Source organism: Terrapene carolina, unplaced genomic scaffold (genome assembly GCF_002925995.2).
Source record: "Terrapene carolina triunguis isolate 2854851 unplaced genomic scaffold, T_m_triunguis-2.0 Scaffold111, whole genome shotgun sequence".
NCBI classification, from domain to species: domain Eukaryota; kingdom Metazoa; phylum Chordata; order Testudines; family Emydidae; genus Terrapene; species Terrapene triunguis.
The window spans coordinates 10,474,011-10,497,932 of record NW_020664462.1 but is presented as its reverse complement, the minus strand read 5'-3'; the positions used below and the strand labels follow the sequence as shown (position 1 = coordinate 10,497,932).

Here is a 23,922-nt window from a genome sequence, read left to right as displayed (position 1 = left end):
GGTGCCTGGAGCTGGCCCTGTGTGTACATGCATGGCTAGCCGGGCAACTGTCTAGCTAATGTGCGCACACAAATCCAAGATTTGCATCTATAGGGCCACATGAAAAGTAGGCCTGTGTTTGAACACATGGAAATGGTCTTCTGGAAACTCACTGTGCTCACCCTGAACATCTTCCCACTCTTCCTCTCTCTTCACTATAACAATCATTTCCCTTGACGTTACAAGGGGCTGGCATTATCAAGGGACCATTGTAAGCCAATGCATATTGTTGCCCCTTGACCTGAGCAGCTGGCCAATATTTAGGGTCTTGCCAGGTTGTTTCCATTAGGAGGAGAAATTGGTGATGGAGTCAGATATTTCTTTGGTGCAATGCTGTTTATTTACAAAGAATGTACGAAAAGTCCTGCTTCCCAGAACACAGCGGGAAGTTGCTCACAATTTTCAAGCCTGCCTTTCCAGCCATTTCTGTACCCCGAGGTGCTCTGTCTGAGCTCCCACTCAGGGCCACGCACACAACTGCTTCTCTGGCTTTCTGCTGGCTTTCGCCTCCCTTTCCGACTGCTTTCTGCCTTCACAGACAAAACACAGCTGCAACCAATCAGTTCCTCAGCCCCTGCATTTCCAGTCCTCAGGGAACCCTCTCTTACTTTCCCTGAGTTAGTTCTTACTCAGGCTTTCTTACATGGTGCAGTGTCTTGGGAGGTGGCTTCTATTGTTTCAGCTATCTTACTCCAGAAAGGAGCTTAATTGCTTCTCCCATGTAGCCTGAATGAAGGGTGACTAGCATGGCCATCAGCTTTAACCAGGTCTGTGATTGCTTACATGAAAGACATGATTGTTGGCGGCTATTAAAACCTTCCAGCATAACAGTATTGTAAACACAGGTCCCTTTTGTGAGAAGCGTAGGCGTTAGCAGAGAGCAGAGAATATGGTGTCTTTAAGATCCTTTCAGTCAGCCTGGAACTGTATGTACCCTAGGGTTTGTCTACACTTCACTTTCACAGCCTAGCTAAACCGGTAGAGCTATGGCGGGAGAGACGTCTAGTGGAGACGCAGTGTAAGCTGAGAAAAGGAATTCCTTTGATAGCATCGCTACACCACCTCCCTGAACTACTTTCGCTAAGCTGACAGAAGCACTCTTCTGTGTCAGCATAGTTGCGCCTACGATGGGGGCTTTGCTGCCATGGCTACGCCCACTAGTAGGTGTGGTTTTTTCGCATGCCTCGCTGACATAACATAAGAACATAAGAAAGGCCGTACCGGGTCAGACCAAAGGTCCATCTAGCCCAGTATCCTGTCTACCGACAGTGGCCAATGCCAGGTGCCCCAGAGGGAGTGAACCTAACAGGCAATGATCAAGTGATCTCTCTCCTGCCATCCATCTCCACCCTCTGACAGACAGGGGCTAGGGACACCATTCCTTACCCGTCCTGGCTAATAGCCATTAATGGACTTAACCACCATGAATTTATCCAGTTCTCTTTTAAACTCTGTTATAGTCCTAGCCTTCACAACCTCCTCAGGTAAGGAGTTCCACAAGTTGACTGTGCGCTGCGTGAAGAAGAACTTCCTTTTATTTGTTTTAAACCTGCTGCCTATTAATTTCATTTGATGACCCCTAGTTCTTGTATTATGGGAATAAGTAAATAACTTTTCCTTATCCACTTTCTCCACATCACTCATGATTTTATATACCTCTATCATATCCCCCCTTAGTCTCCTCTTTTCCAAGCTGAAGAGTCCTAGCCTCTTTAATCTCTCCTCATATGGGACCCGTTCCAAACCCTTAATCATTTTAGTTGCCGTTTTCTGAACCTTTTCTAGTGCCAGTATAACGTGGGCCACAGGGGCAGGCTTATTCCCCATGAACCCTTAATGTGGGGCTGAGCCTTCCTGATACAGAACGTATGTCCAAAAGGGCACTGCATGGCCGGGCGGTCGGACCCTGAAGCCTCGGGGGCGGTGATGCGGGGACATTTCCCAAAGATCCCCGTCATCGAAGCCAGGGAGAGTCCTCATCTCTTTCACCCCTGCCCCAGGGGCTGCACAACAGGAGGGCCGTATCACAGCACGGATCTCCATCCCCTCGATGGGGCTGTTCCCCAGGACGGAACCCATGCTCCTCAGGGTCTTACCCCCCATCCCCTTGGGATGGGTCCCGTCCCAGTCCCCCCAGCCCTTCCCTGGCGCCAGATCCCGGGTCCCCCCCCAGCCCCTCCCCGGGGCCCGGTCCCGGGTCCCCCCCAGCCCTTCCCTGGCGCAGATCCCCCGATCCTTACCCCGTGCACATGAAAGCCCTCAGCGCCCCCGTCGGGGATCTCAGAGCTAGAGCCCAGCCCCATCGCCGCACTCCGGGAGCAGGGGGCGCGCAAGGCTCCGGGGCCGCCACCTCCGCACTGCCAGCACCACAGACCCGATCAAGCGAGTGCCGAACCGACCGATCTGAGCGGCTGCTCAAGCCTGGGTGGAGGGTGGGGCTATACTCTGGTCGCAGATAGGCTACGACCTTGTCACGTGACAAGAGACGCGCTTAGTAACGGGGCGGGGCTACTGGTAACTCAGGACGCGGCTGGTGGCGGTTGGAGCCGTTTAGTTTCAGTTAGTCTCACGCGCCCTCTGGGAGGCTGGCGCGGGGACCGCGGAGCCCCCCGCCCCGCTCGGCTGCCCCAGCGAGGCGCCCGAGCCGCCGCCATGACCGAGCGCGACCCCCAGCCCATGGTAGAGACCGCGCCCCGGGCCGCGAGCGATGGGGACGTGGGAGGGGTCGGGGGCCGGCAGCTGGGGGGGAGGGGAGCGCTTGCTCCGGGGCACGAAGGAGGCGCGGCTGAGAACGAGAGACAGGCAGGGGCGCGGGTGATGCCGAGCCCCGTGTCCGGGCGCTCCGCAGAGGGAAGCGGGAGATGAGGGCGGGTGTGGTACGTGGGGGCTCGGGTGGGTGCTCATAGGCATCGATCTCCGGGCTCTTCCTCCCTCCCCCATCCGAGCTTCTTCCGCCCCCAGTCTCGCCTGACCTGACCAGCCCTGCCGGTGTGTGCTGCGCACCCGTGTCACTCCGGTCTTGAATCCCCTCCCTGGCCAATTCATGTTCCTCAACCCCACCTATAAACTTGCATAATGCTGCGTTCCGTCCCCCCGCCCAGCCCCACTCCTCTACTCCATCCTGATTCCACAGGGCTCGTCTCTTCCCTCCCCCTGCCCGCCCGCAGCTGCAGGCTTTCTACCCTGCTGCCCCTAGGCCGGGGAGAGTGGCTCTGTCTCATCTATGTACCTCTCTGCTCCCTTAGCTCCTCCAGTTCAGCCACCCTGGTCTCCAGAGTCCATACACGGTCTCTGAGGGCCAGGAGCTCCTTGCACCGAATGCACACATATGCCACCAGTCCATAGGGCAAGTAATCATACATGCTGCATTGGGGGCCATAAACTGGGTAGCTCCCACTCTGTTGCTGGACTTCTGCCTGCATTCTCTTTTTACTCCCGAAGCTCGTTCCCTTGTTGGTGCTTTATTTTTATCAAGCGGTGTTTTGACCTTTAAATGCAAAGAATGTTAGGTGTATCTAGCCCCTGCTCACACTCTCCCTGTGAACTCCCTCGCCAAACTCCCCTATTAGCCACTCCTGTTCGCTAGCTCCTCTGGTCGCTTAGGAGTGGCTTTTTAGTCTTCTTGTCTCCAGTCAGTCTTCTTGTCTCCAGACTAAACAAACCCAGTTTTTTCAATCTCTCCTCCTAGGTCATGTTTTCTAGACCTTCAATCATTTTGTTCCTCTTCTCTGGACTTTCTCCAATTTGTCCACATCTTTCCTGAAACATGGTGCCCAGAACTGGACACACTACTCCAGTTGTGGATTTATCAGTGTGCAGTAGAGCGGAAAAATTAATGAGCAATTCCATTTACACGCTGAGAGCTGATTAGCTAGCCAACAGAGGAAACTGATGACTTCAGTAGAAATAAATTTAGTGATTTCTGTCTGGCTTCCAACTGACAGGTGTCATGAAAACCAACACATTTACACTGTTAGGCTCCTTTTTTGCTAGACTGACCAGAAACATCAAGGATTAAATGGGCCTGAAACTCAAATATATCCTCATCCTGGAGCGGGTTTACAATCTGAGAGCCTGATCTAGTATCCATTAAAGTAGATGGAAGGACTCATGTTGGCTTCAGCAGCGCTGGATCAGGCTTTAAGCCCACAAACTGATATAATACAAACTGGGGGGGCGGGAACAACACAGAGCAATAAGTGTCTTTTGGGTTAGCATTTAGCCTTTCTTGTGTTAACAAATTATGTAAAGTATGACTTTTACAAATATTCTGTGCCTTTTGTAGCCATCTCTCTGCTGTCATACTGATACCTTAATATCTGGTTTTCAGTTTATGAATTAAGGATCATAATATGATGAATAATCAGCAGCAACTACCTTTCTTTAGTGAAAGAATTTCCTCATTTCAGATATTTTTCAAATTAAAAAGAATACAATTACTTAAATAAAAAATAATTTTCCTGCTCTCTTCCTCCCTCCAGGCTTATATTATATATTATGCTCAAGAAAAATATTTCAACCATGTAAGGCAATTTGCAAATTTAGAACTGGACAAATACATCAATGATCCAGTGTTTCAGTTTTTCAAGGCATATGGAACCTTACATTTAGGTAAATACAAAGAAGAGGTGATTGTTATATTGGTAAGGAAAAGCAACAATTGAACTTACTTTACTTTCCACCTGTGTTTTTTTTATTCTCTTGTTTAAAACGGATTATTTTACTTTTCAATAACAGAAATGTTTAGGAAGAGATAGATGGCCCACTAGGTTTAGCTTAAACCACTTCTAAAGTGATAAACTAAACTAGAAAAAGGTTTATCATAATATACCATAAGGTATACCATAATAAGAATGTCCACGTAGGGAGTTATATAGGTATAACTATAGTGGCTTAAATACACACATTGCCTTATATTGGAATATATTGCCTTCCTGTGTAGACAATCCCTAAATCTCAAATCCTGTTTCCAGCACAGTTCCAAGCTGGTATAATTGGGCTGGACATGTCAGTGGGGTCAGGAGAGAGAACATCTTCTCCCAAGACAGTCAGTCTGCAGTTGCAACTTCAGCCTCCCGGCTGAACGAGGCTCTGTGGTTTCATATATGCGTGGTTTGAATACCAGCTCGTCCATATGGCTCCTACTGTTTCATACTGGTACTTAATAAAGAGCAGATAGAGAAGAGAGATCAGGGCCGGCTCTAGGCACCAGCAATACAAGCTGGTGATTGGGGCGGCACATTTTTAGGGGCGGCATGGCCAGCGCCAGAATGCCGCCCCTAAAAATGTGCCCCGGCCGCCCTAGCTCATCTCCGCTGCCGCTCGCGCGCGCCACTTCTCCCCCTCCCTCCCAGGCTCTCAAGGCTGGGAGGGAGGGAGGGGGAGCAGCGGCGCGCGAAACACCTGTTTCGCGCGCCGCGGCCGCTCGGGATCTCCCCCTCCCTCCCAGGTTTGAGAGCCTGGGAGGGAGGGGGAGACTCCGAGTGGCCGCGGCGCGGGCGCCGCCTCTCCCCCTCCCTCCTAGGCTTGAGAGCCTGGGGGGAAGGGACGGAGTTGAGGCGGGGCCGGGGGTGGGTTAATTAAAAAACGGGGGGGGGGGGTGGCCAAAATTGTTTTTGCCTTGGGCGGCAAAAATCCTAGAGCCGGCCCTGAGAGAGATACTATCCCCAATCAATATTAAACATTTATGTTACTGTATCAGACTCTAAGTTTCTTAACAGTTTATTAGCTGTTTACACTCTTAAGTCATTTCTGTAACTAGCCTTACCCCATACAGAGTTCCAGGTGTTATTAAAGGACCCAGGAGCCTTTTATAATACCCTTCCCAATATTATCTCTGGGACAAGCTTGCAGGTCTTCACATATATATCCAAGTTATTGCTCAGTGTAATATAAGGCACCAGAATACAACAAAACAGTTCTATGAGCCAGCAAAAGACAAAACTATGCTAATATTCAATCATATGCATACCGCACTCATACCAAGTTTCCTGCTACATGTACTGCATTATTTATCCAAGAATCAATCAGATAATTTTATTGTATCTTAATTTCCACCCTTGCAAAGAAAAAAAAAATGAAGGTGTGTGAGTAGGAAGTAGGGAACTGCTCAACTTGGAGCAATTCTTTTTTCCAGAGCCTCTTGTATAACAGCTCCTCCTGGGGGCATTCTGCACCAAAAAATTAAAAATTCTGCGCACAATATTTTAAAATTCTGCAAACTTTATTTGTCAAAATAACAGTACATAATCACTCCAGTTTCAATTATTTGGGTAATTTATTTCAACATACCTGTCAGCAAGTATGTCTGTAACGATACAGACACACACGAAAATTCCCCCAGGAGTAGAGAGTTAAGAAACCCCTATGACAACCCAGTTCCTATTTCTCTGCCCCCTTCCCGCCTACCCCAGAGCCCAGCTAGGGGCCCAGACACCCACAACCCCTCCTCCCCAGTCAATACACCCAAACCCACTCCTCCCCAGAGCCCACCCGTGGGGCCCCCCCAGGCCAGATACCCACACCCCATCCCCCCCAGAACCCAGCTACGCGGTCTCCCCAGCCTAAATACCCGAACCTCTACACCCGGAGAGCCCAACTGTGGGCCCCCCACCCCTTGTCCAGACACTCATCCCCCTTCCCGCCCAGAGAAACAGCCTGATGCTGGGTCCCAGGCTTTCACAGAGTTTCCTGCACACCGCTCTCACCTTCCCTCAGGACATGCTGGGAACTGCAGCTGCCAGGAACCCTCTAACTCCCTCTCCCTCCCCCCAGCAGTGTCTTCTATGTGCAAACTGGGCGGGCTCTGCCAAGTCCAGTGGCCCATAGTGGTGGCTAGCAGCACTGCAGCCCATTTCTGTGAGGGAAAGGAAATTCAGTGTGTACAATGTCAATTTCTGCAAACTCTGCATTGCACAGTGGCGCAGAATTCCCTCAGGAGTAAACAGCAAATCAGGCCAGTAATGAGAGACCTGAACCTGGATCACATAATGTACCCCCATAGTACATTATTCCTCAATGTTCCAATGATCCCAAAGCTAGCATGCAAACTAAATATACATATATGAACAAGGTAGCTCCAGTGCCAAGGACATGTAATTAAAATGTACTGCTCAGTTAGCCTGAGTCTCTGAGCTGGGTATACAGCGAATTCTTTGAGTGATCATTAAAACATGAGAATTAGTGAATCTGTTATCTGCATTGTCTTTTCAGGTCAAATACAAGATGCTATCTTACAGCTAGAGAATGCCAGGAAATGCCACTCTGATGTTTCATTATGCTGCCTTTTAGCACTCATTTATGCACACAAAATATGTGAAAATGTTGGTGAGTTTTTCTTATCTGTTAAATGTCATTCATCACAAACTTACAAAAATCAGAAAGTTGACCAAATCAGTAGTCTTGTGCTGCATTCACATATTTAGGTCAAATGAAGACCATAGGGGTAAAGTAGCCTGAAAGTATTTTTATGGAAATATATGTGCCCTAACTGATGTCTTTTAAAAGGATTCTAACTGATAGTTAAAAGGAATAGCACCAAAAAGAAATATTGCTGCATTAATTGCTAAACTGAGTGATGCATAGGCGCCGGAGCACCACGGGAAAAAATTGGTGGGTGCTGAGCACCCACTGGCAGCTCCCCGTGGCCCCGCCCCGCCGCCCTGCTCCAACTCACCTCCACCTCTGCCGCGAGTGCGCTGCCGCGTCCTGCTTCTCCTCCCTCCCAGCCCTTGCGCCGCAACACAGCTGATTCGCGGGGCAGGGAGGGGGGAGGAGGGGGAAGGCTGCGCGCTGGGGGAAAAGGCGGGGCCAGAGCGGGGATTTGAGGAAGGGATCCAATAGGGGCAGGGAGGGGGCGGAGTTAGGGCAGGGACTTTGGGGATGGGATTGGAATGGGGGCAGGCCAGGGGCGGGGATGGGGTGGAGTCGGTAAAAGGGGCAGGAGGGCGCGGGCACCCACCGGCGCTGGAGAAAGTTGGTGCCGCTGCTGACAAGGGCAACCTGCCCCCAACCACTCATTTATCTGCCTGCCAGGCTGTTTTGAGAATTAATTAGTTAGTTTGTACAGCACTTTGAACTTGTAAAGCGTTATATATGTGCTTGGTATTAGAGAATTTGGGGATTTCACGAGGGAACAAGGTGTGTCTTTTATGAAATAACTATCTCATTATAAAATCCTCATGAAGACAAGGCAAACAGTAGTTTTACCATGATGTAGCTAGCTGACATATACCCTGGACAAACCTCCTATGGTATGCCTTGACCAGTTACATTGAAGTAAAACAGTTACTTGCCTTGAATTAGCTTTCTTATTGTGAACAACACATCTTTTTTTACTATTGAAAACAACAGCCTTCAGGACTGGTCTGAGTTCAGGGTGGTCTGGTTGTTTAAGCATTAGGTTGGAAATAATTAGACTCTTCTAGAACCGGGAAACACCTAGAAGTTCCCTACATTACATCCTGCCTGGTTTGACTATACCCTTCACCCTTGTAAATTAGGTGAGTGAGTTACTTGCAGTTTGCGGTGTATGGATCTTTTAGATGAGATCTTAAAACCTATATTCTGTCTGCTCTTGTGGACATTACCAGTCCCATAGTACTTTTGCAAGAGTGGGTAGTTGCCTTGGTTTCATTGGCCAGAATAATCCCGCCCTTCTCGCCACACACACATCCCAACTTCTGTGCAGCATATTGTGCACTCATTATCTGACTAGTAGTTGTCCTCTGACCTTAGAAAAAGGCTATATAATTGCCACATGAATGTAGTTAATAAAGCACTTTGGGATCCTTGGGGATAAAATGTGCTATATCAGTTTTATAGTAGAACATCACTAATTCTCAGTTTATTAATATGCAAAAATAATCAGGGTGGATTTGATTTAAATCGTGATTTAAATCACTAGTCAGGAAGACTTGATTTAATCATGGATTTCTACATAAAAGTGCATTCTTGTTGGTTGTTATAACCTTAATACATATTATTCACAATTCAGAGATAGATGTAGGTTTCATTTTTAGAAGGTACACACTATACATTTTTTAAGTGATTTATTTTGAAAACTTTTCAGATTAGTTTTACAGCTATATCAGAAAATGAATGATTCAAAGGTAAGTGAAGCAGATATTTATGAAGTCATTGGGAGGTGAACTATCTCCAATTCAATAGGTTAATCATTAATATTTGGAGGATTTTCTTGCCATGCTGCATTAGGAGGAGAACATCACCAAACAGACATTTAAATTGTTTTATTTAACTAAAACAACAACATTATGTATTCTGGATTATTTTCTTCAACAGCAAACATATAATATTTTAACAAAACAAGCATATGACTTTTTTTATTTAGTTAAACATTCAAGTTTTTTAAAATCAGGTTTAGTTAAATGAAATATTTAAAAAAACAAAACAAAAATTAAATCGACTGTGTCAGCCAGGTCAACATGAGAAACTTAAAATATTGGCTTCTGCAGCTAACTCAGTTGTCTTCACCTTCATTTTCCTGTTTGTTCATAATCTGGAAAAGAAAAACAAGCTTTCCTGCTTTTTCAGGTCCCAAATGATTTCTCAGTTTGGAATGAATTAGTCCAAAGGGGAAGAAAATATTCTTTCTACACCGGCAGAAGAAGCTACTGCTGTTAAAAGTGAGATTATCACTTCAACAGTCTCTGAATCCAAGTGCTTAAATGACTTCCACCAATTCACTGGTGTGACTTACTTTAAAACTTCATCAGCAAACATATATATCTTGAATGGTTCACCCTTAGCTCTGAAGTTTATTATAGTTGGCATTATGGAGGGATGATTGCAGGATGTCTATGTCATAGCCAACTCCTCTTCTTCAGTTAAGGTTTGACCCTGGTACCGATTATTGAGAATATTTGCAAGAAAATGAGCTGGAGATAGTGCTTGTCCCATTCGTTTTTTTAATGCTTGTAATTTAACTCTGTCATTGCATATTTCTCTTTTTAAGATCTCACTCGGTTCCTTCCAAACTTCAACAGCATCAGCAATAAAACAGCTATTTCCCTGCATTTTGTTCGAGGCTACAGAAATAGGCTTCAGGGTACTCAGCATGTGTTCAACATTTCTCTTAAGCCCAATGTTGAGAACTTTGGCTGTGACAGTGCCATCTATTTTTTCACAATTTTGTTCACAAACGATCATCAGATTAGGCCAGTTCTTGATATAGTGCTCAAAACAGTCCACTACTGAGTTCCATCGCACATCTTGTGGGAGAGTTAGCTTGGTTCCTCCCACTTTTTTCAGAGCAGCTGCTGCAAGGTGGTTGTTTTGCAATTTCAACCACATTAGCCTTTATTTCTGGAACACTGAAGTCTTTGGCTAGGCGATGCATCAAATGAGCCCTGCGACCGTATGTTATTAGCTTGGGACTCTCTTCACTCTCTTCTCATCTTGGATACATTTGTAGCATTGTCTGTGACCAAGCTGCTTACTAGACATTTGAATTTTTTTTCACAGTTTGTTATAGCTTTTACTGCTACTTCTTATAAGTATTCTGCTGTGTATTTCCTGATGTATCAATTGTTTCTCTCAGGAAGACATTCCCTTCTTCTGTTGTCACACAAGCATGTATAACAGGATCATTGTGGACATTGCTCCACCCATCAAGACTCAGGTTAACAATTTTACTCTCTAGACCTTTTGCCTACTGCTCAATTTCTCTTTCATACACTTTATCCAGCAATTTGCCTGTGACATCTGCTCTGTTGGGTGGACTGTATCCTGGTCTTAATGACTGAACCATGTTAATGAAGTGTGGGTTCTCAATCATATGGAAAGGAAAGTTCATTGCATAAACAAACTGGGCCATTTTTTCATATATATACCTATCTCATAGAACTGGAAGGGACCTCGAAAGGTCATCGAGTCCAGCCCCCTGCCTTCACTAGCAGGACCAAGTACTGATTTTTGCCCCAGATCCCTAAGTGGCCCCCTCAAGGATTGAACTCACAACCCTAGGTTTAGTAGGCCAGTGCTCAAACCACTGAGCTATCCCTCCCCCTTTTATCTCTTTTTGTAATCTGCTGATTGTTTCTGGATGATAGTTTTTCTTTTTGCTACAGGTGATATACTGTGGCTATGTGACATACATGATGTGACTGAAACACTATCATTGGCAGATAACTCTGAAACTATAGAAAATGAGGTGATCTTGAAGGTGGATAGTTTTCAGAATCCTGTATGTTGAGGATAGATTCTCCTAAACAAAATAAGTCAATGCAGTTATTTAATTATTATTACTATACTGCTCATTTAGTATTACTCATTGCATTCACTGACACTCAGTACTACTTTAAAGGTGAAATTGTAAAAGGAAGATCTAGCTATTTATTTTTTTATCACAACTGCATCTAGTACTGGAGAGTAACAACTATAGTTTTTGCTCAAACATGAGAATTCAAGAATAGTCCAGAAGGAAGACAGGCAGTTCTTAAGAAAAATGTATGAAATAAAAAAGTTTACCAACCTGAAGATCCTGCATGCTCAGACATCTTCCTTTCATCATCTTCAATGCAGCTTCCTCCTGAGCAGGAACACTTCTCATGATGTTGTTTCATTCGGGAAACCAGGCCTTTCATTTCTTTGTTGCACTGTTTGCATCTTGCAGCATGCCTGTCTTACCCACAGGTAAAGGAACTTCTTTAAAATATTCCCAAATCGGGTCTCTTTTATGGCCTGCTGCCATTATAGGTTTTCTCTTCTAGTGAGAGAATGGTATGGTAGATCTCAAATCAATGGAGGCTACACTCAGAAAGACCTCAAGACTTCTGGAATATACTGCTCAAACAGTTTCACTTTTGTTTCTACTGCCTGTCCCTCCCTTCTCACATTTATCTCCAGACTTCTTCTCCTTGTCCAGATCTATTCCGCCCCCAACAATCTTCTATTCATTGAACTTTTTGAAACTTTGCACTTTTAGAGAGAGGTAAGGGATTGACTCTGTGTATACAAATTTGCAGAGGAACAATAGGGTTGAGGTCTGTTATTTCTCACCTCTATGCATTATTTATTTAAAAAACATTTTTGCTGTTAACAAGCATGTTATCTCTGGAGACACAAATCCACAGTCTGAGAACTGCAAAACTAAGCATCTCTGATGGTATCTTCTAGACTGAGCATTGAGTCCCATTGGGTAGATAGAAAGATTAACCTAAATAATCTATACAGAAGACCCTGGAACCCCATAAAATTAGGTCCCTAATCCATTAACTATTGGAACTCATTTACAAAACTTTTCTTAAACATTACATGAATATATTATCTCATCATAGAATAGGAATTATAAATTCTAATTCTATAGTATGAGACATCTTTGAGCTATAATGTATCATAATTAAAACTATCTTTAGATAGGTTTTTTCCTCAAAAGCGTTTTATCAAAAAAATCCGATTTAAATAAAAAATAAACAGTTTTTTTTTTTAAAAATTTTTAAATCATTGATTTTTATCCACCCTGAAAATAATAATTATCACCCAAATTATCATTTTCATCTGACATCTCAGCAGAGATTTCATAGCAGAATGCAGTAAGGTGACCTCATATTACATAACTATTATTACTGCAGCTACATTACTTTACAAAGCACATTGTTGAATATTTTAATATTATTATTGATTATTTGCATTATTGCAATGCGTGGGAGTCCCAGTCATGGACCAAGACCCCATTGCTCTAGGTGCTGTACAAACACAGAACAAAATACAGTCCCTACCCCTAAGAGCTTACTTTCTAAATGTAAGATAAGAAACAACAAATGGACAGACAGACAGGGGAGCTCAAAGAAACAATGAGACAATATTGGTCAGCATCGTGGGCAGTGGTTTTAGCACACCAGCAACCTAACCATTGTCAAGTTTTTATAGGTCTCACAGGAAAGGAGAGGAGGGGTTTGAATGAGTTAGCTTTGTAGATGTTTATGGGGAGCTTCCCCCAAGCATGAGCAACAGCATGGGAGAAAGCACAAAGGTGTTTGTTTGAAAGTGTAGCAAGTGGGTGATGGAGGCTGACATTAGGGGCTGATCAGAGGCGGGAGTCACCCTTTGGATACTGAATGAGAGATGATAGGTAGGGTGGAGAATAGGTCATGAAGGGCCTTGAAAATGAAGACAGATTAGCTTATGTTTGATACGATAGAGAAGAGGGGGCCAGTGATGGGATACAAAGAGAGGGGTGACATGGTCAAATCAACAGGATAAGAAAAAGATCTTTGCATCAACATTCTGAATGTATATCTGTGGACAAGATTGCATTTATCAAGGCCAGTGAAAAAGGTGTTGTAGTAATTGAGACGTGAGATGATGAGAGCCTGGGTAAGAGTTGTAGCTGTGTGGATGGATACAAAGGGCCATGTCTTAGAAATGCTATGCAAAAAGAACCATCAATATTTTGACATAGCTTGGATGTGAGGACCTAGAGAGAGGTCCAAGTGGAACATGACATCCAGGTTATGGGCTTCAGTGACAGGTAGAATGGTGGTATTGTCCACAGTGATCAAGGTAGGAGGTAGTGAGGAGGCCTTTGGGGCGGGGGGAGATTAAGAGCTCTGTTTTAGCTATGTTGAGCTAGACATCCACAAGGAGATGTCAGAGAGACAGGCTGAGATTTTTATTTGTATGGAAGCAGACAGGTCTGGAGTAGAGAGGTAGATCTGTGAATAGTCTGCATAGAGATGGTAGTTTAATGTGTGTTTGCAGATGAGATTACCCAGAGAAAAGCTGTAGAGAGAGAGAGAAGGATGGGACGAAGAACAGAAATTGCGGAACGCCCCCAGGAAAGCTGAAAGGTGGGGGATGAGGAGGGTCCTCCAAAGGACAAACTGTGAAGTAGGAGACAACCAGGAGAGGACGGAGTCATGGAAGCTGAGGGAGGACAAGATTTCATGAAGAAGAACAGGGTCAACTGCATCAAAGGCAGCTGACAGGTCAAGGAACATGAGGCTAGAGTACTGATTCTGAGATTTGGCTAAGAGAAAGACATTAGCGATTTTGGCAAGAGTGGTTTCAGTTGAGTGCAAGGAATGGAAGCTCTATTGGAGATGGTCTAAGATGCAACTCTGGACAGCTGTTGTAAAGAGTGTGTTCAGTTAACTTGGAGGTGAAAAGAAGAAAGGAGATGGGACAGTAATGGAGAGGCGAGTAGAGTCAAGAGTGACTTTTTTAAGATGAGATAGACTAAGCATGTTTGTATTGTGAGGGGAAGGAGCCAGAGGAGAGTGAGGGAGATTAAGGAGAAGAGCAATGTAGGGCAGGGCTTCTTAGTCTTTTTACTCTCGGAGGCCCCCCTCAACATGCTATAAAAACTCCAGGGCCCAGTGGGGGCGAGGAGGACTTGGGGCTCCGGTCCAGCGAGGCGGGCCTTCACAGGCATAATTTGACTTTTATTTTGAGGGGGCAAGAGCCGGCAGGGCTCAGGCCAGCTCTTCACAATGCGGTCCAGGGAGGGAGTGCCATCTCCACTCCCTGACTCACCTCAGCAGGCCACCCAGGGGGGACACAACCAAAAAATATAACACAGAGAGGGGACTCAGTTCAAAAAGTTTGAAAACCACTCAGGGTGCAGGGAAAGGGGTAGCTAGGGGCTCTGTGCAGGCAGGGGGTAGCTCAGAGTGCAGGGATGGGGGTAGCTAGGGGCTGTGGCTGGGCAGGGTGGGGGGGTAGCTAGAGTCTGTGTGCTGGGAGGGCTCCCTCCGCAGTGGTTGCTCCCCCGAGGGCTCTGCCGCCCCAGAGCCGGGTCCCCCTGCCCAGGCAGCTCTTATGGGCTGCATGACCAGTCAAAGGGGGCTGGGAGCTGAGAGGCAGCCACAACCCTGGGCACCAGCAGTAAATGTGGGAATGCCACAGCTGTCCGCTCCATGGCACTACCAGCCAGAGAAGCAGCTGCCCTGCACTGCCTGGCTCTGGCTTCCTATCTACAGCTGAGGGATAGCTCAGTGGTTTGAGCAGTAGCCTGCTAAACCCAGGGTTGTGAGTTCAATCCTTGCGGGGTCCCTTCCAGCTCTATGAGATAGGTATATCTTCATATATTATATTATTAACCGGGCCTGAGGGGAATTGCAGGTGATGAGGAGGGAGAGAAGGAGCTGGAGCTGTGCCCCGGACTATCCCACTCAGGGTAAGGCACTGCAGTTTGGGGCAGGGAGGCAACACCCTTGTGCCCCCCAACTCTGCCCAGGGGCTCAGGGCTTCTGCCCACGGGGAGTGCCAGGGGTCGGGGCACTGGGTTTCAGTCGGGTGGCCTGTGGCCCCTCTGAAAGGTCTCACAGACCCCTGGTTGAGAACTGCTGATGTATGCAAGGGAAGTCAGGAGTTGGGGCCACTGGGGCAAGTGGAGGGGTTATAGGAGGAGAGCAGATGAGAAACTTCTGAATCAGTGACGAGAGAGAAGGACGAGAGAGTTGTAGGGGGAATAGAGGAAAGAAAGACAAGCCTAGGGGAGAGGCATATTTTCAGTTTTCTCTTGAAAGAAATCAGCCTGTGCAGAGGGAGAAGTGGAAGCAGGAAGAGGGAAAGGTTTGAGGAGTGATTAAAGGTCCTGAAATGGCAGCTGGTATTGCAGGTATGAGATTCAGTGAAGTAGAGTTGATTAGCCTGGAAGATGGTAGAACTGAAAGAGGAGAGAACAAATCTGTAATGGAGGATGTGGGCCTGGTCACAGCATTTTTGCCAGAGACTCTCCACAGCAGGGAAGCAGGAGTGTAGGAAGTGGTTGTTGGGGGTGAGCCAGGGCTGGGGGCTGGCGAGGTGGACCTTTCAATGGGAGAGGAGGGGCAAAAGAGTCAAGGGTGGAGGAAAGTGAGGAGTGGAGTGAATCAGCAATGATATCAATGGGGAAAAAATACTGTACTATGAAGATTACCAGGGCTTTGGAGCTGTGCTCTGGCTCCGCTCCAGCTCCAGGCAAAAACCTGCAGCTCCACTGCTCCGGAGCTGCTCCGCGCTCCAGCTCCGGGCTCTGCTCCAAAGCCCTGGATTAAACTACACAAATTAAAATAAATGGGTAAATTTTATTTTATTATGCTGTAGCCTTGATGTTATTAAAATCGATTGCTCTCTTATTTGCTCATTTATAAAATTCTGTAATTCACAATGGGTAGCCCAGTCGTTAGTACACATTAGCAAAGTTCTATTCTGTTACTGTTAACATCAAACACAAAAATGAGTTGGAGCATTTCACAATGTTAGTGCATCATTCAGAGCACTATTTGTTGTTAATTGTTAGAATATTTACATAATTGTTAAAGAACAAGAACACAAAGTAGATGTAACAAATAGAAGGACAGGAGTAGGGAAAGAAAGAAAATATGGAGAGGGAAAGAGGTGTGTTTATAGAAAGATAAGAGGAGACAATACAGTGGCATGAGAAAACAGAGAGAAGGAAAATAGGCTTAGATTATAAAATGATTTCACTAATTGTTTGGACAGTTCCAGGAGTCATTCATCTGTTTTATTGTATTTGGTATCTCCTAAACAATGTGCAAGATTATTTCATAATACCAGGGAGAAAAAGGCAGGGAGCTAATATTAAAACTAATTGGGGTTATATGCAGAAAGATATTGCAAGATATTGAGCACCTTCTATTCATGTTAAAGTGAATGGGAGTGTAGGATGCTAGGTACCTACAAGGATTGGCCCCAAATCCCACACATGTTATGGGGAGAATAGAGAATGCTGTGCTACTTTTTTCAGTTTGTCTGTATGCAAAAAATAACTCCAGTTAAAATATACCAGTTCTAAAAGGAAAAGAGCCTGCTATTTTATGCCCTGAATCTGCAAACCCTTACTTGCATGAGTAGCTTTGAGTTCAATGGAACTACCCACATGAAAAGTTATCCACGTGTGTAAGTGTTTGCAGGATTGGGGCCTTTGGTTCATTTGGGTACCAAATACCATATTTTGGCATTACATAAGTTCTATATATGTTTTAAACATTTTTGGTTGGGATATTTGCTTTCAGATCGTGATGCTGTTTTGGAGCTGGAAAACAAATTAAAGGAAACCCGGAAGACTGCAGGAATTAATGCATTATATTATGCAGGAATGTTTCTGTGGCTGATGGGTAAAAATGATAAAGCAAATGAATACATTGACAGAATGCTGAAAATATCTAATGGGTCTAGAGAGGTAATGTATATAAAGGTTTTTCACCCATAAGACAAATGTCTGGCTGAAGTTCTCAATATTTAAAATTAAATGTGATCACAGTTTTAATTAGATGGTAAAAAATAAACTGGCAAAACATAGTAGATAATGTTTTCACCCCTCAGCTCACAGAGAGCTGAGAAAATTTAGATTTACCTAGATGTAAATATCTTGTTTCATACACAAGCTGAGATGAGAGCGGTTTGATGCTGTTTTTAAAACAGTTTTAAGTGAATGTCTCCACCTCAATCCAAATCAATATTTTTTTGCAAAGGAAAATAACTACATGCTGAGTTTCTACCATGAAAAATGGGAATGGCATTAATCATTGTGTGCAAATACATTTGTGTACGAAAACATTACTACTGTATAAAAATATAGTACTTGTAAAAACTGATGAAGCAATTTTCACAGTACACAGATGATCAAAACACTAGTGTGTGTGTGATGTTACTGACTTGAAATGAATGAAGCAAATTGTTTCATCACGGTGCTGTGAAGTAGGACAACTGTCACACAAGTATGTCATGATGGGCCAGCTTCTACTGTAAATGTGAGGTAACTCCACCGACATCAGTGGAGTTACTTGATGTAACTGGGCACAGATCCAGTCCATAATTACACAGCCTTCATGCAGATTACCTTGGAATCTGTGCAATTTCTGGGAAGGCCCAACAGCCTGTGCTATAGAGAGGCAAACCCCACACTCTGATGAAAAAATTTTTGGACGTATTCAGCCAGGGAGGACTCAAGATTTTTCCTTCTCTTGAATTCCCTCCCATGGATTTCATTACAGAAGAAAGCAGTCTGGCCACAGAAGCAATATTGAAAATGCAAAAAATTAAACAGGCTGGTCACATCTGTCACATGTAAGCACAGGCCACAAGGTGTGGATATTAATATATTGAAGTTTTGACTGATACACAACAGGTGGATGACAAATCTAGCCAAATTTCTCAATAAATATACTCCTTGAGTTTTTTTTTTCTGAAAATTCTTATCCATCTGTTGATGTGTTGCACACTGAGAATTTGATACTTCTGACTCCTAATTAAATGGATAAGACAAGAATTTTGGTGTTTTTTTTCTGGTTTCATCCATATACATTGCCAATGGAGAATGACCCTTTTAACAAAGATTGTGTGCAATGGCTAATTCAAATATTTGCCAGAATACTGACTTTGAAAATGTTTGAATCTTGGTCTGTCATTTCTCTTCTGTCAATAATAACGAAAATCCATTTTATAATAAAGGTAAGGCATGAAGGGTGTGCTTCATTGTGCTGAAATGGCACCTCTTGGTTGCTAGACACTTGGCCATAATGCTCATTGAATTTTAGTGAGGAGGATGTTTTTATCCTTAAGGTGTAATTTTAAAGACAGGTATATTGTTATTAGGCTGCATCAGTTATTGCTATGTATGGCTAAAGGTGACGCTGCTTTCTGATATTATACCTTTTGTGGCTTTAAATCATTTTCAAAGGTGCTTAGAGCTTGTGAAAGGCATCTTTTTATTATTTTTATGCATTTAAATATTTAAACAAAAATAAATGTATTTGAGACAAGAAATTAAGACTTTTCACTGCATATTATGATTTGCCTATTGTGTAACTTAAAATATATGGATTTTTTTTTTTTACCTTTACAGGGTCTTATGCTTAAAGGATGGGTGTACTGTACATCTGACAAACAGCATGCTATTAAGAAGTCTATCAAATACTTAGACGAAGGGATCCAAGACACCACCGATATATTTGGGATGATGGGAAAGGTATAGTTAATTCTTGGGTTTTTTTAACTCTATTTTATACTTTCCTTCTTACTTCACTCATTGTCATTGGACTTCATTTTTGACAGAGAGGACACAGGACAACTTCCTTTTCCTGTGCCCACTCATACCATTGTTGACTCCTAGGTTGCTTTCCAGAAATATATAGCCTGTTTTCAAAGGGATTTAGGCACCTAAAGTTGCAAATAGGTGCCTTGTAAGATTTTCAAAAGTGCCTAAGCAGGTTTGGTGCCTAACTCCCATTAACTTCCAGCTCCTCCCTTGCTAGTCCTGACCATGAAAGTGAGAAGGGAATGGGAGATGCTGGGGTCCAGTTCTCTAAAATGGTTACTGGTAAGTCTTGTGATGATTATGTAGGGAGGGCTGGGAGGCCCTGAATTTAATCCCCCTTCTTGTTGGCTCCAGTTGCCACAAAAATAAGTGATCTGGATCTTTTGCTGGTACAAATAATGAAGCAGATGATAATTAGCTACCAATTTAATGATATTCCATTAGCATATTAGTACAATCTGCCATTTTTCTGAATCAATGAGATTGTTTTTCTTTCTTTTTTTTTTTTTTCCCCTCCATAGGCAAGATATTTCATGATGCAACAGAACTATTCAGGTGCTCTGGAAGTAGTTAACCAAATAATAGTCAATTTTTCTGGTTTCATACCAGCATTTATCCTCAAGATGAGGCTATTTTTAGCTCAGCAAGACTGGGAGCAAACTTTAGAAACTGCACTAAGGTAGGGATGATAAAAACCAAACAAATCCAGAACAGACTAAGATATGTAATTTCCTTTCTAAATTCTACTACATGCCTCTATAAAGTTGTTACACATATATTTGTAAAGTTAGAGTATATTTCTTCTTCAGATTCATTTCCTCAAAATACATTTAACAACTTAAAATATTTTAAGCAATTGTCTTCCATGAGGTCCCAGAATAATTTTTCCTGATATTAAGCAGTTTCATGGTAACTGAAATGTGTGTCCCTGGGACAGTATTTTGTTACTTATATCAGAGTGTAAATTCTCAGATTATGTCTACATAGCAAAAAACCCTACCTATCAGTGTCTCAGAGCTCAGGTCAACTGTCTTAGGCTCGTAGGGCTTGTGATATGGGGCTGCAAATAGCCATGTAGACATTCACGCTCAGGATGCAGCCGTGGGCTCTAAGCTCTTCCTCTCTTGACAGATCTCAGAGCCTGGGCTCCAGCCTGAGACCAAATGTCTACTCAGATATTTTTAGCCCTGTGAGCCCAAGTCAATTTGATCTGGACTCTGAAACTCACTGTCTGAAACTTTGCTGTGTAGATGTACCCTTGGATACTTTAGAGCCACAGTTTTTCCTACCCCTACTTTCCCTTTTTACCACAATTAGAAATGTATCATTTATGAAGCTTTCACTCAATGACTAGATTATCTTTCAACATCAGAGAACACGCTGAATCTATTAAAAAATAACTGTATGTACTGTATTCTGTTTTGCTTTGTAAAACTTGTATGCGACTTACATATAATAATTATTGTTTAAGAATCCTGAGCAAAGATGAGACCAATATAGATGGACTTCAAGCTAGTATTGTAAATGAGCTTTCAAGAACTGGAAACTTGAATGCAGTGAGTATTCTATATTTACTAGTATTTGAAGTATAAAGTTGAGGCCTTGATTTTTTGTGATCCTTAAAGACCTCATGGTACTTTTTCAAGAGAAGTGGTATGAAGAGGTCCTAATCCTAGAAGACATCCCAACACTCCATGACTCCCAAATCATCCTCTGTCACCGTCAGAGCATAGCCCTATATCTCCAATATCAATATTATGCTTTCATTCACACCTGATGCTGGAATGTATTCTTCAAAGCTCACCTGCATCAATCCTATCTTTAGACTCCTTCCAGATTTCTGAAGTGCATGGGATGGACTAGATGGCCTTCTAGAGGTGCATTTTAGGTCAAGTGGTTCTGTGATTCTAAGAGCAATAAGAGGAAATGTAGTTGGTGGAAAGGCACGTGAGCCAGTTTATTGTTAGTATCCTAAACTGTTATAAATGTACTCTGTAAATCACAATGCTAATTTACTTAGCCAAGTAATTTCTGCAGTTAGAACAGAATTCATCCAGCAGCACAACAGTGATGGAAGGCTGCAACAGAACATTCGTAATTCTCCTGTAGAACAGAAGTACAGGGAGAGTTCACATCATTTTCATGTGACGTAGCTGGTGTAGGCTATGGAGTAGGGGTTGGAGTAGGCTGATGAAGAGGCAGAGGAGAGGTCAATGGGTTCATGATTATGAAGCCCATGGGCTTGAGTAGCAGCCACTGATCCCTGTATCTTGCCTGCTGTCTTGATAAAGGATTCTATACTCCATCCCAACACAGTCCCCTACACAAAGCCAGTCTACTCAGACTTTGTTTGGGTCATGAATTTTACCTTGTGTACCATTCAAAGGACTCTTGTGTAAAGAATGGTAGTATTATCTGAATTATTCTCTCCAATTTTGAAATAAATTCATTAGTTCATTAAATATTTTTTTCTGCAGGCATTATTTCAACTTAGAGATTTTATTCATTCTTTGGAGACTAAAGAACCTCATAATTCAGACTTACATCTTCGAAAAATCCTTGTGGTCAGTAGATTGGTAAGCATGTTTGTTTGTTTAAAAACTGATAGTAATTATGCATCTGTGGAAGAAACTACATAGTTGCGGGTGTGACTAGTTTTCCATTATAAACTTACAAACTTAAGGGTACCGTCTGACTTTTCTGCAGAGTTCATAAAATCTACAATGCTAAGAAGTTTGCAGGCATCAATTTGAAGAAATGTCTCAAGCGGAAAACCGAGATTCATTAGTTAGCATAGTGTTATCTGGCATAGCTGTTATCTAGACTATGTGATTCACATACTCAGAGAATTTCACAGGAAATAGTTACACATAACAGAAAAACCAGCATTTTTCCTTGACAACTTCTACCCATACCTAGAACTCAATTATTCTGGCTTTGTTATAGGTGAAGTGGATTCACCCTTAATATTGGAAACAAGCTCTATGAATGATACATAATATGTTTGGCCATCCATTGGATATTCTTCAGAAATGAAATCCCAGCCCCGTTGACTTCAGTGGAGCCATGATTTCACTCCAAATATTCTATTTACTGCTTGGTATTCCAAGACAGTGGGCCTATTTTATTTTTAACTATTTTGTAGATTTGCTATATTTAAGTACTTATTTCCCCCCTGTTTTATCTTGACTGAATTGGAATTTTTTGTAAAATTTCTGTTTCTTTATATTCTGTACATTGTTCAGTAGTCCATGTGAATTTTGTTACTTTCAGTGTGGGAAGAATCAACAAATCTTGCAGCTAATATATGGATTTATTGAACGCTCTTATACAAAATTAAAGTCTTCAGATGCACGTTTTGCTAATGAGCTGGGATATCAACTAATTCTTCAGGGGAAGTGGAAAGATGCTTCTGTGTGGTATAGAAGAGCAATGGAGCTGGATGAAAGCAGTGTAGATGCTCTAACAGGTAGGGTTGGGTTGGTTATTTTAAGAGAACTGTGATCATTTTAAGGTCTTTGGGGCAGAGAATCTGCCTTCCTTTGTGTTTGGAAAGTGTTAGCGCATTGTGGATACTATTGGAAACAAATACCAATAATATTTCAACACACCAGCTAGTTCAGCTTCTTTTTTTATTAACAGATGTAATATCTGAATGCAACTGGGTTTGATCTATGTTTTTGGTTTTCCTTTTTTGCATTAACATTTGTATTTTTACATACACTCATATATATGGAGTATGTGGGCCAGATCCTTGGGTGGGCTTAGTCCCTTTTGCACTGCTTCAGTGGCACAAAAGGGATTTATAACTGCCCTAAAAGGGCAGGTGGGGGATTCTTCTACCAAAGGGGAAAATTTGATATTACAAGCCCATAAGGTCTTTTGTATGTTTGCATAGATACAAATGTCATCCACACCACAAAAATCTGAACACAAATCATCCCTATCTACTGACTGCAATAAAGTTTTCAAATGTGCAGGAGTTTTATGAACTTATAGTCTATGAAGGCCTTTACTCATCACTTCAATCACAGCTTGTGTTCACATCCACTGAATCTCCTCATAAAGTCTCTGTTTATTATGCTTCTCACAGTGTTTCTCCTTCTCCTGGTAGCTGTACAGTATCTGCAACTTCTGCATTTCTAAGCGCAACCTTTTCAGTTCCAACTGTTGGTGCCATTGTCGCTCATGCATTCTTGCATCTGGGCACTACCTTCCGTACTCCTGAACAGCTTTACCTGGACCTGAGAGCTTTTCTGGTTTTGGCCTTGTGGCATCTTCCTCAAGGCACCCAGACCTGTGAGCCACTGTGTTCCCCAGGGCCTCAGCAAGTAAGAGCTTTGCTGCTGCTAAGCTGTGTGTCAGCCTCCTGACTCTGCCTTGCAAGCAAACTCTTCAAGACTCTGCCAGTCTAAAATCTTGCCTTGCACTTTCCTGTCCCTGAGTTCCCTAGCAATGTTCCCCTGCAGTATCCAGTACTGCTCAAAGGGGGGACTGAAACTATAAAAGCTGGGGCAAACACCCCAAGACATTCCTCTCTCTCTGCCTGCCCATTGCATTCACTGTACTTGAAGAGACAAAGGAAGCAGCCTTTGGACTCTGGGGGCGGGGTGCTGACTTAAAGACTTTGGTCAGTAAGACTGCTGTTAAAACATGTGGTGAGAAAAAATTGCTTTGAATCTAATATAGTTTGTTAAGTTAGGCACCAGTAAGTGTTTTATCTTTATTTTTCTTATAACCACTTCTAACTTTTATGCCTCATTACATGTACTCACTTAAAATCTATTTCTTTGTAGTTAATAAACTTGTAGATATAATCCAGTGTGTTGAAAGTTGAAGAGTCTGAGTAACTCCTTTTGGGGTAACAAGTTGTGTGCATA

General features: G+C 43.3%; 2 protein-coding genes across 3 annotated transcripts in view; one reads left to right on the top strand and one right to left on the bottom strand.

The window, feature by feature from the left end:
• GORASP1 (golgi reassembly stacking protein 1) overlaps positions 1-2,417 on the bottom strand; it is a 22,765-nt gene extending 20,348 nt beyond the window's left edge. For both annotated transcript variants that reach the window (XM_026652110.1, XM_026652111.1), the window contains exon 1: positions 2,280-2,417. In XM_026652110.1, coding sequence (XP_026507895.1) covers positions 2,280-2,342 — 63 coding nt within the window. In that variant the 5' untranslated portion in view covers positions 2,343-2,417. The remainder of the gene's footprint in view (positions 1-2,279) is intronic.
• A 274-nt stretch (positions 2,418-2,691) lies between these two features.
• Positions 2,692-23,922, top strand: part of TTC21A (tetratricopeptide repeat domain 21A) — a 58,622-nt gene continuing 37,391 nt past the window's right edge. The window contains exons 1-9 of the mRNA XM_026652102.1: positions 2,692-2,718; positions 4,521-4,650; positions 7,252-7,365; positions 17,019-17,185; positions 18,851-18,973; positions 19,564-19,721; positions 20,514-20,598; positions 21,520-21,618; positions 22,316-22,511. Of these exons, the coding sequence (XP_026507887.1) occupies positions 2,692-2,718; positions 4,521-4,650; positions 7,252-7,365; positions 17,019-17,185; positions 18,851-18,973; positions 19,564-19,721; positions 20,514-20,598; positions 21,520-21,618; positions 22,316-22,511 (1,099 nt within the window). The remainder of the gene's footprint in view (positions 2,719-4,520; positions 4,651-7,251; positions 7,366-17,018; positions 17,186-18,850; positions 18,974-19,563; positions 19,722-20,513; positions 20,599-21,519; positions 21,619-22,315; positions 22,512-23,922) is intronic.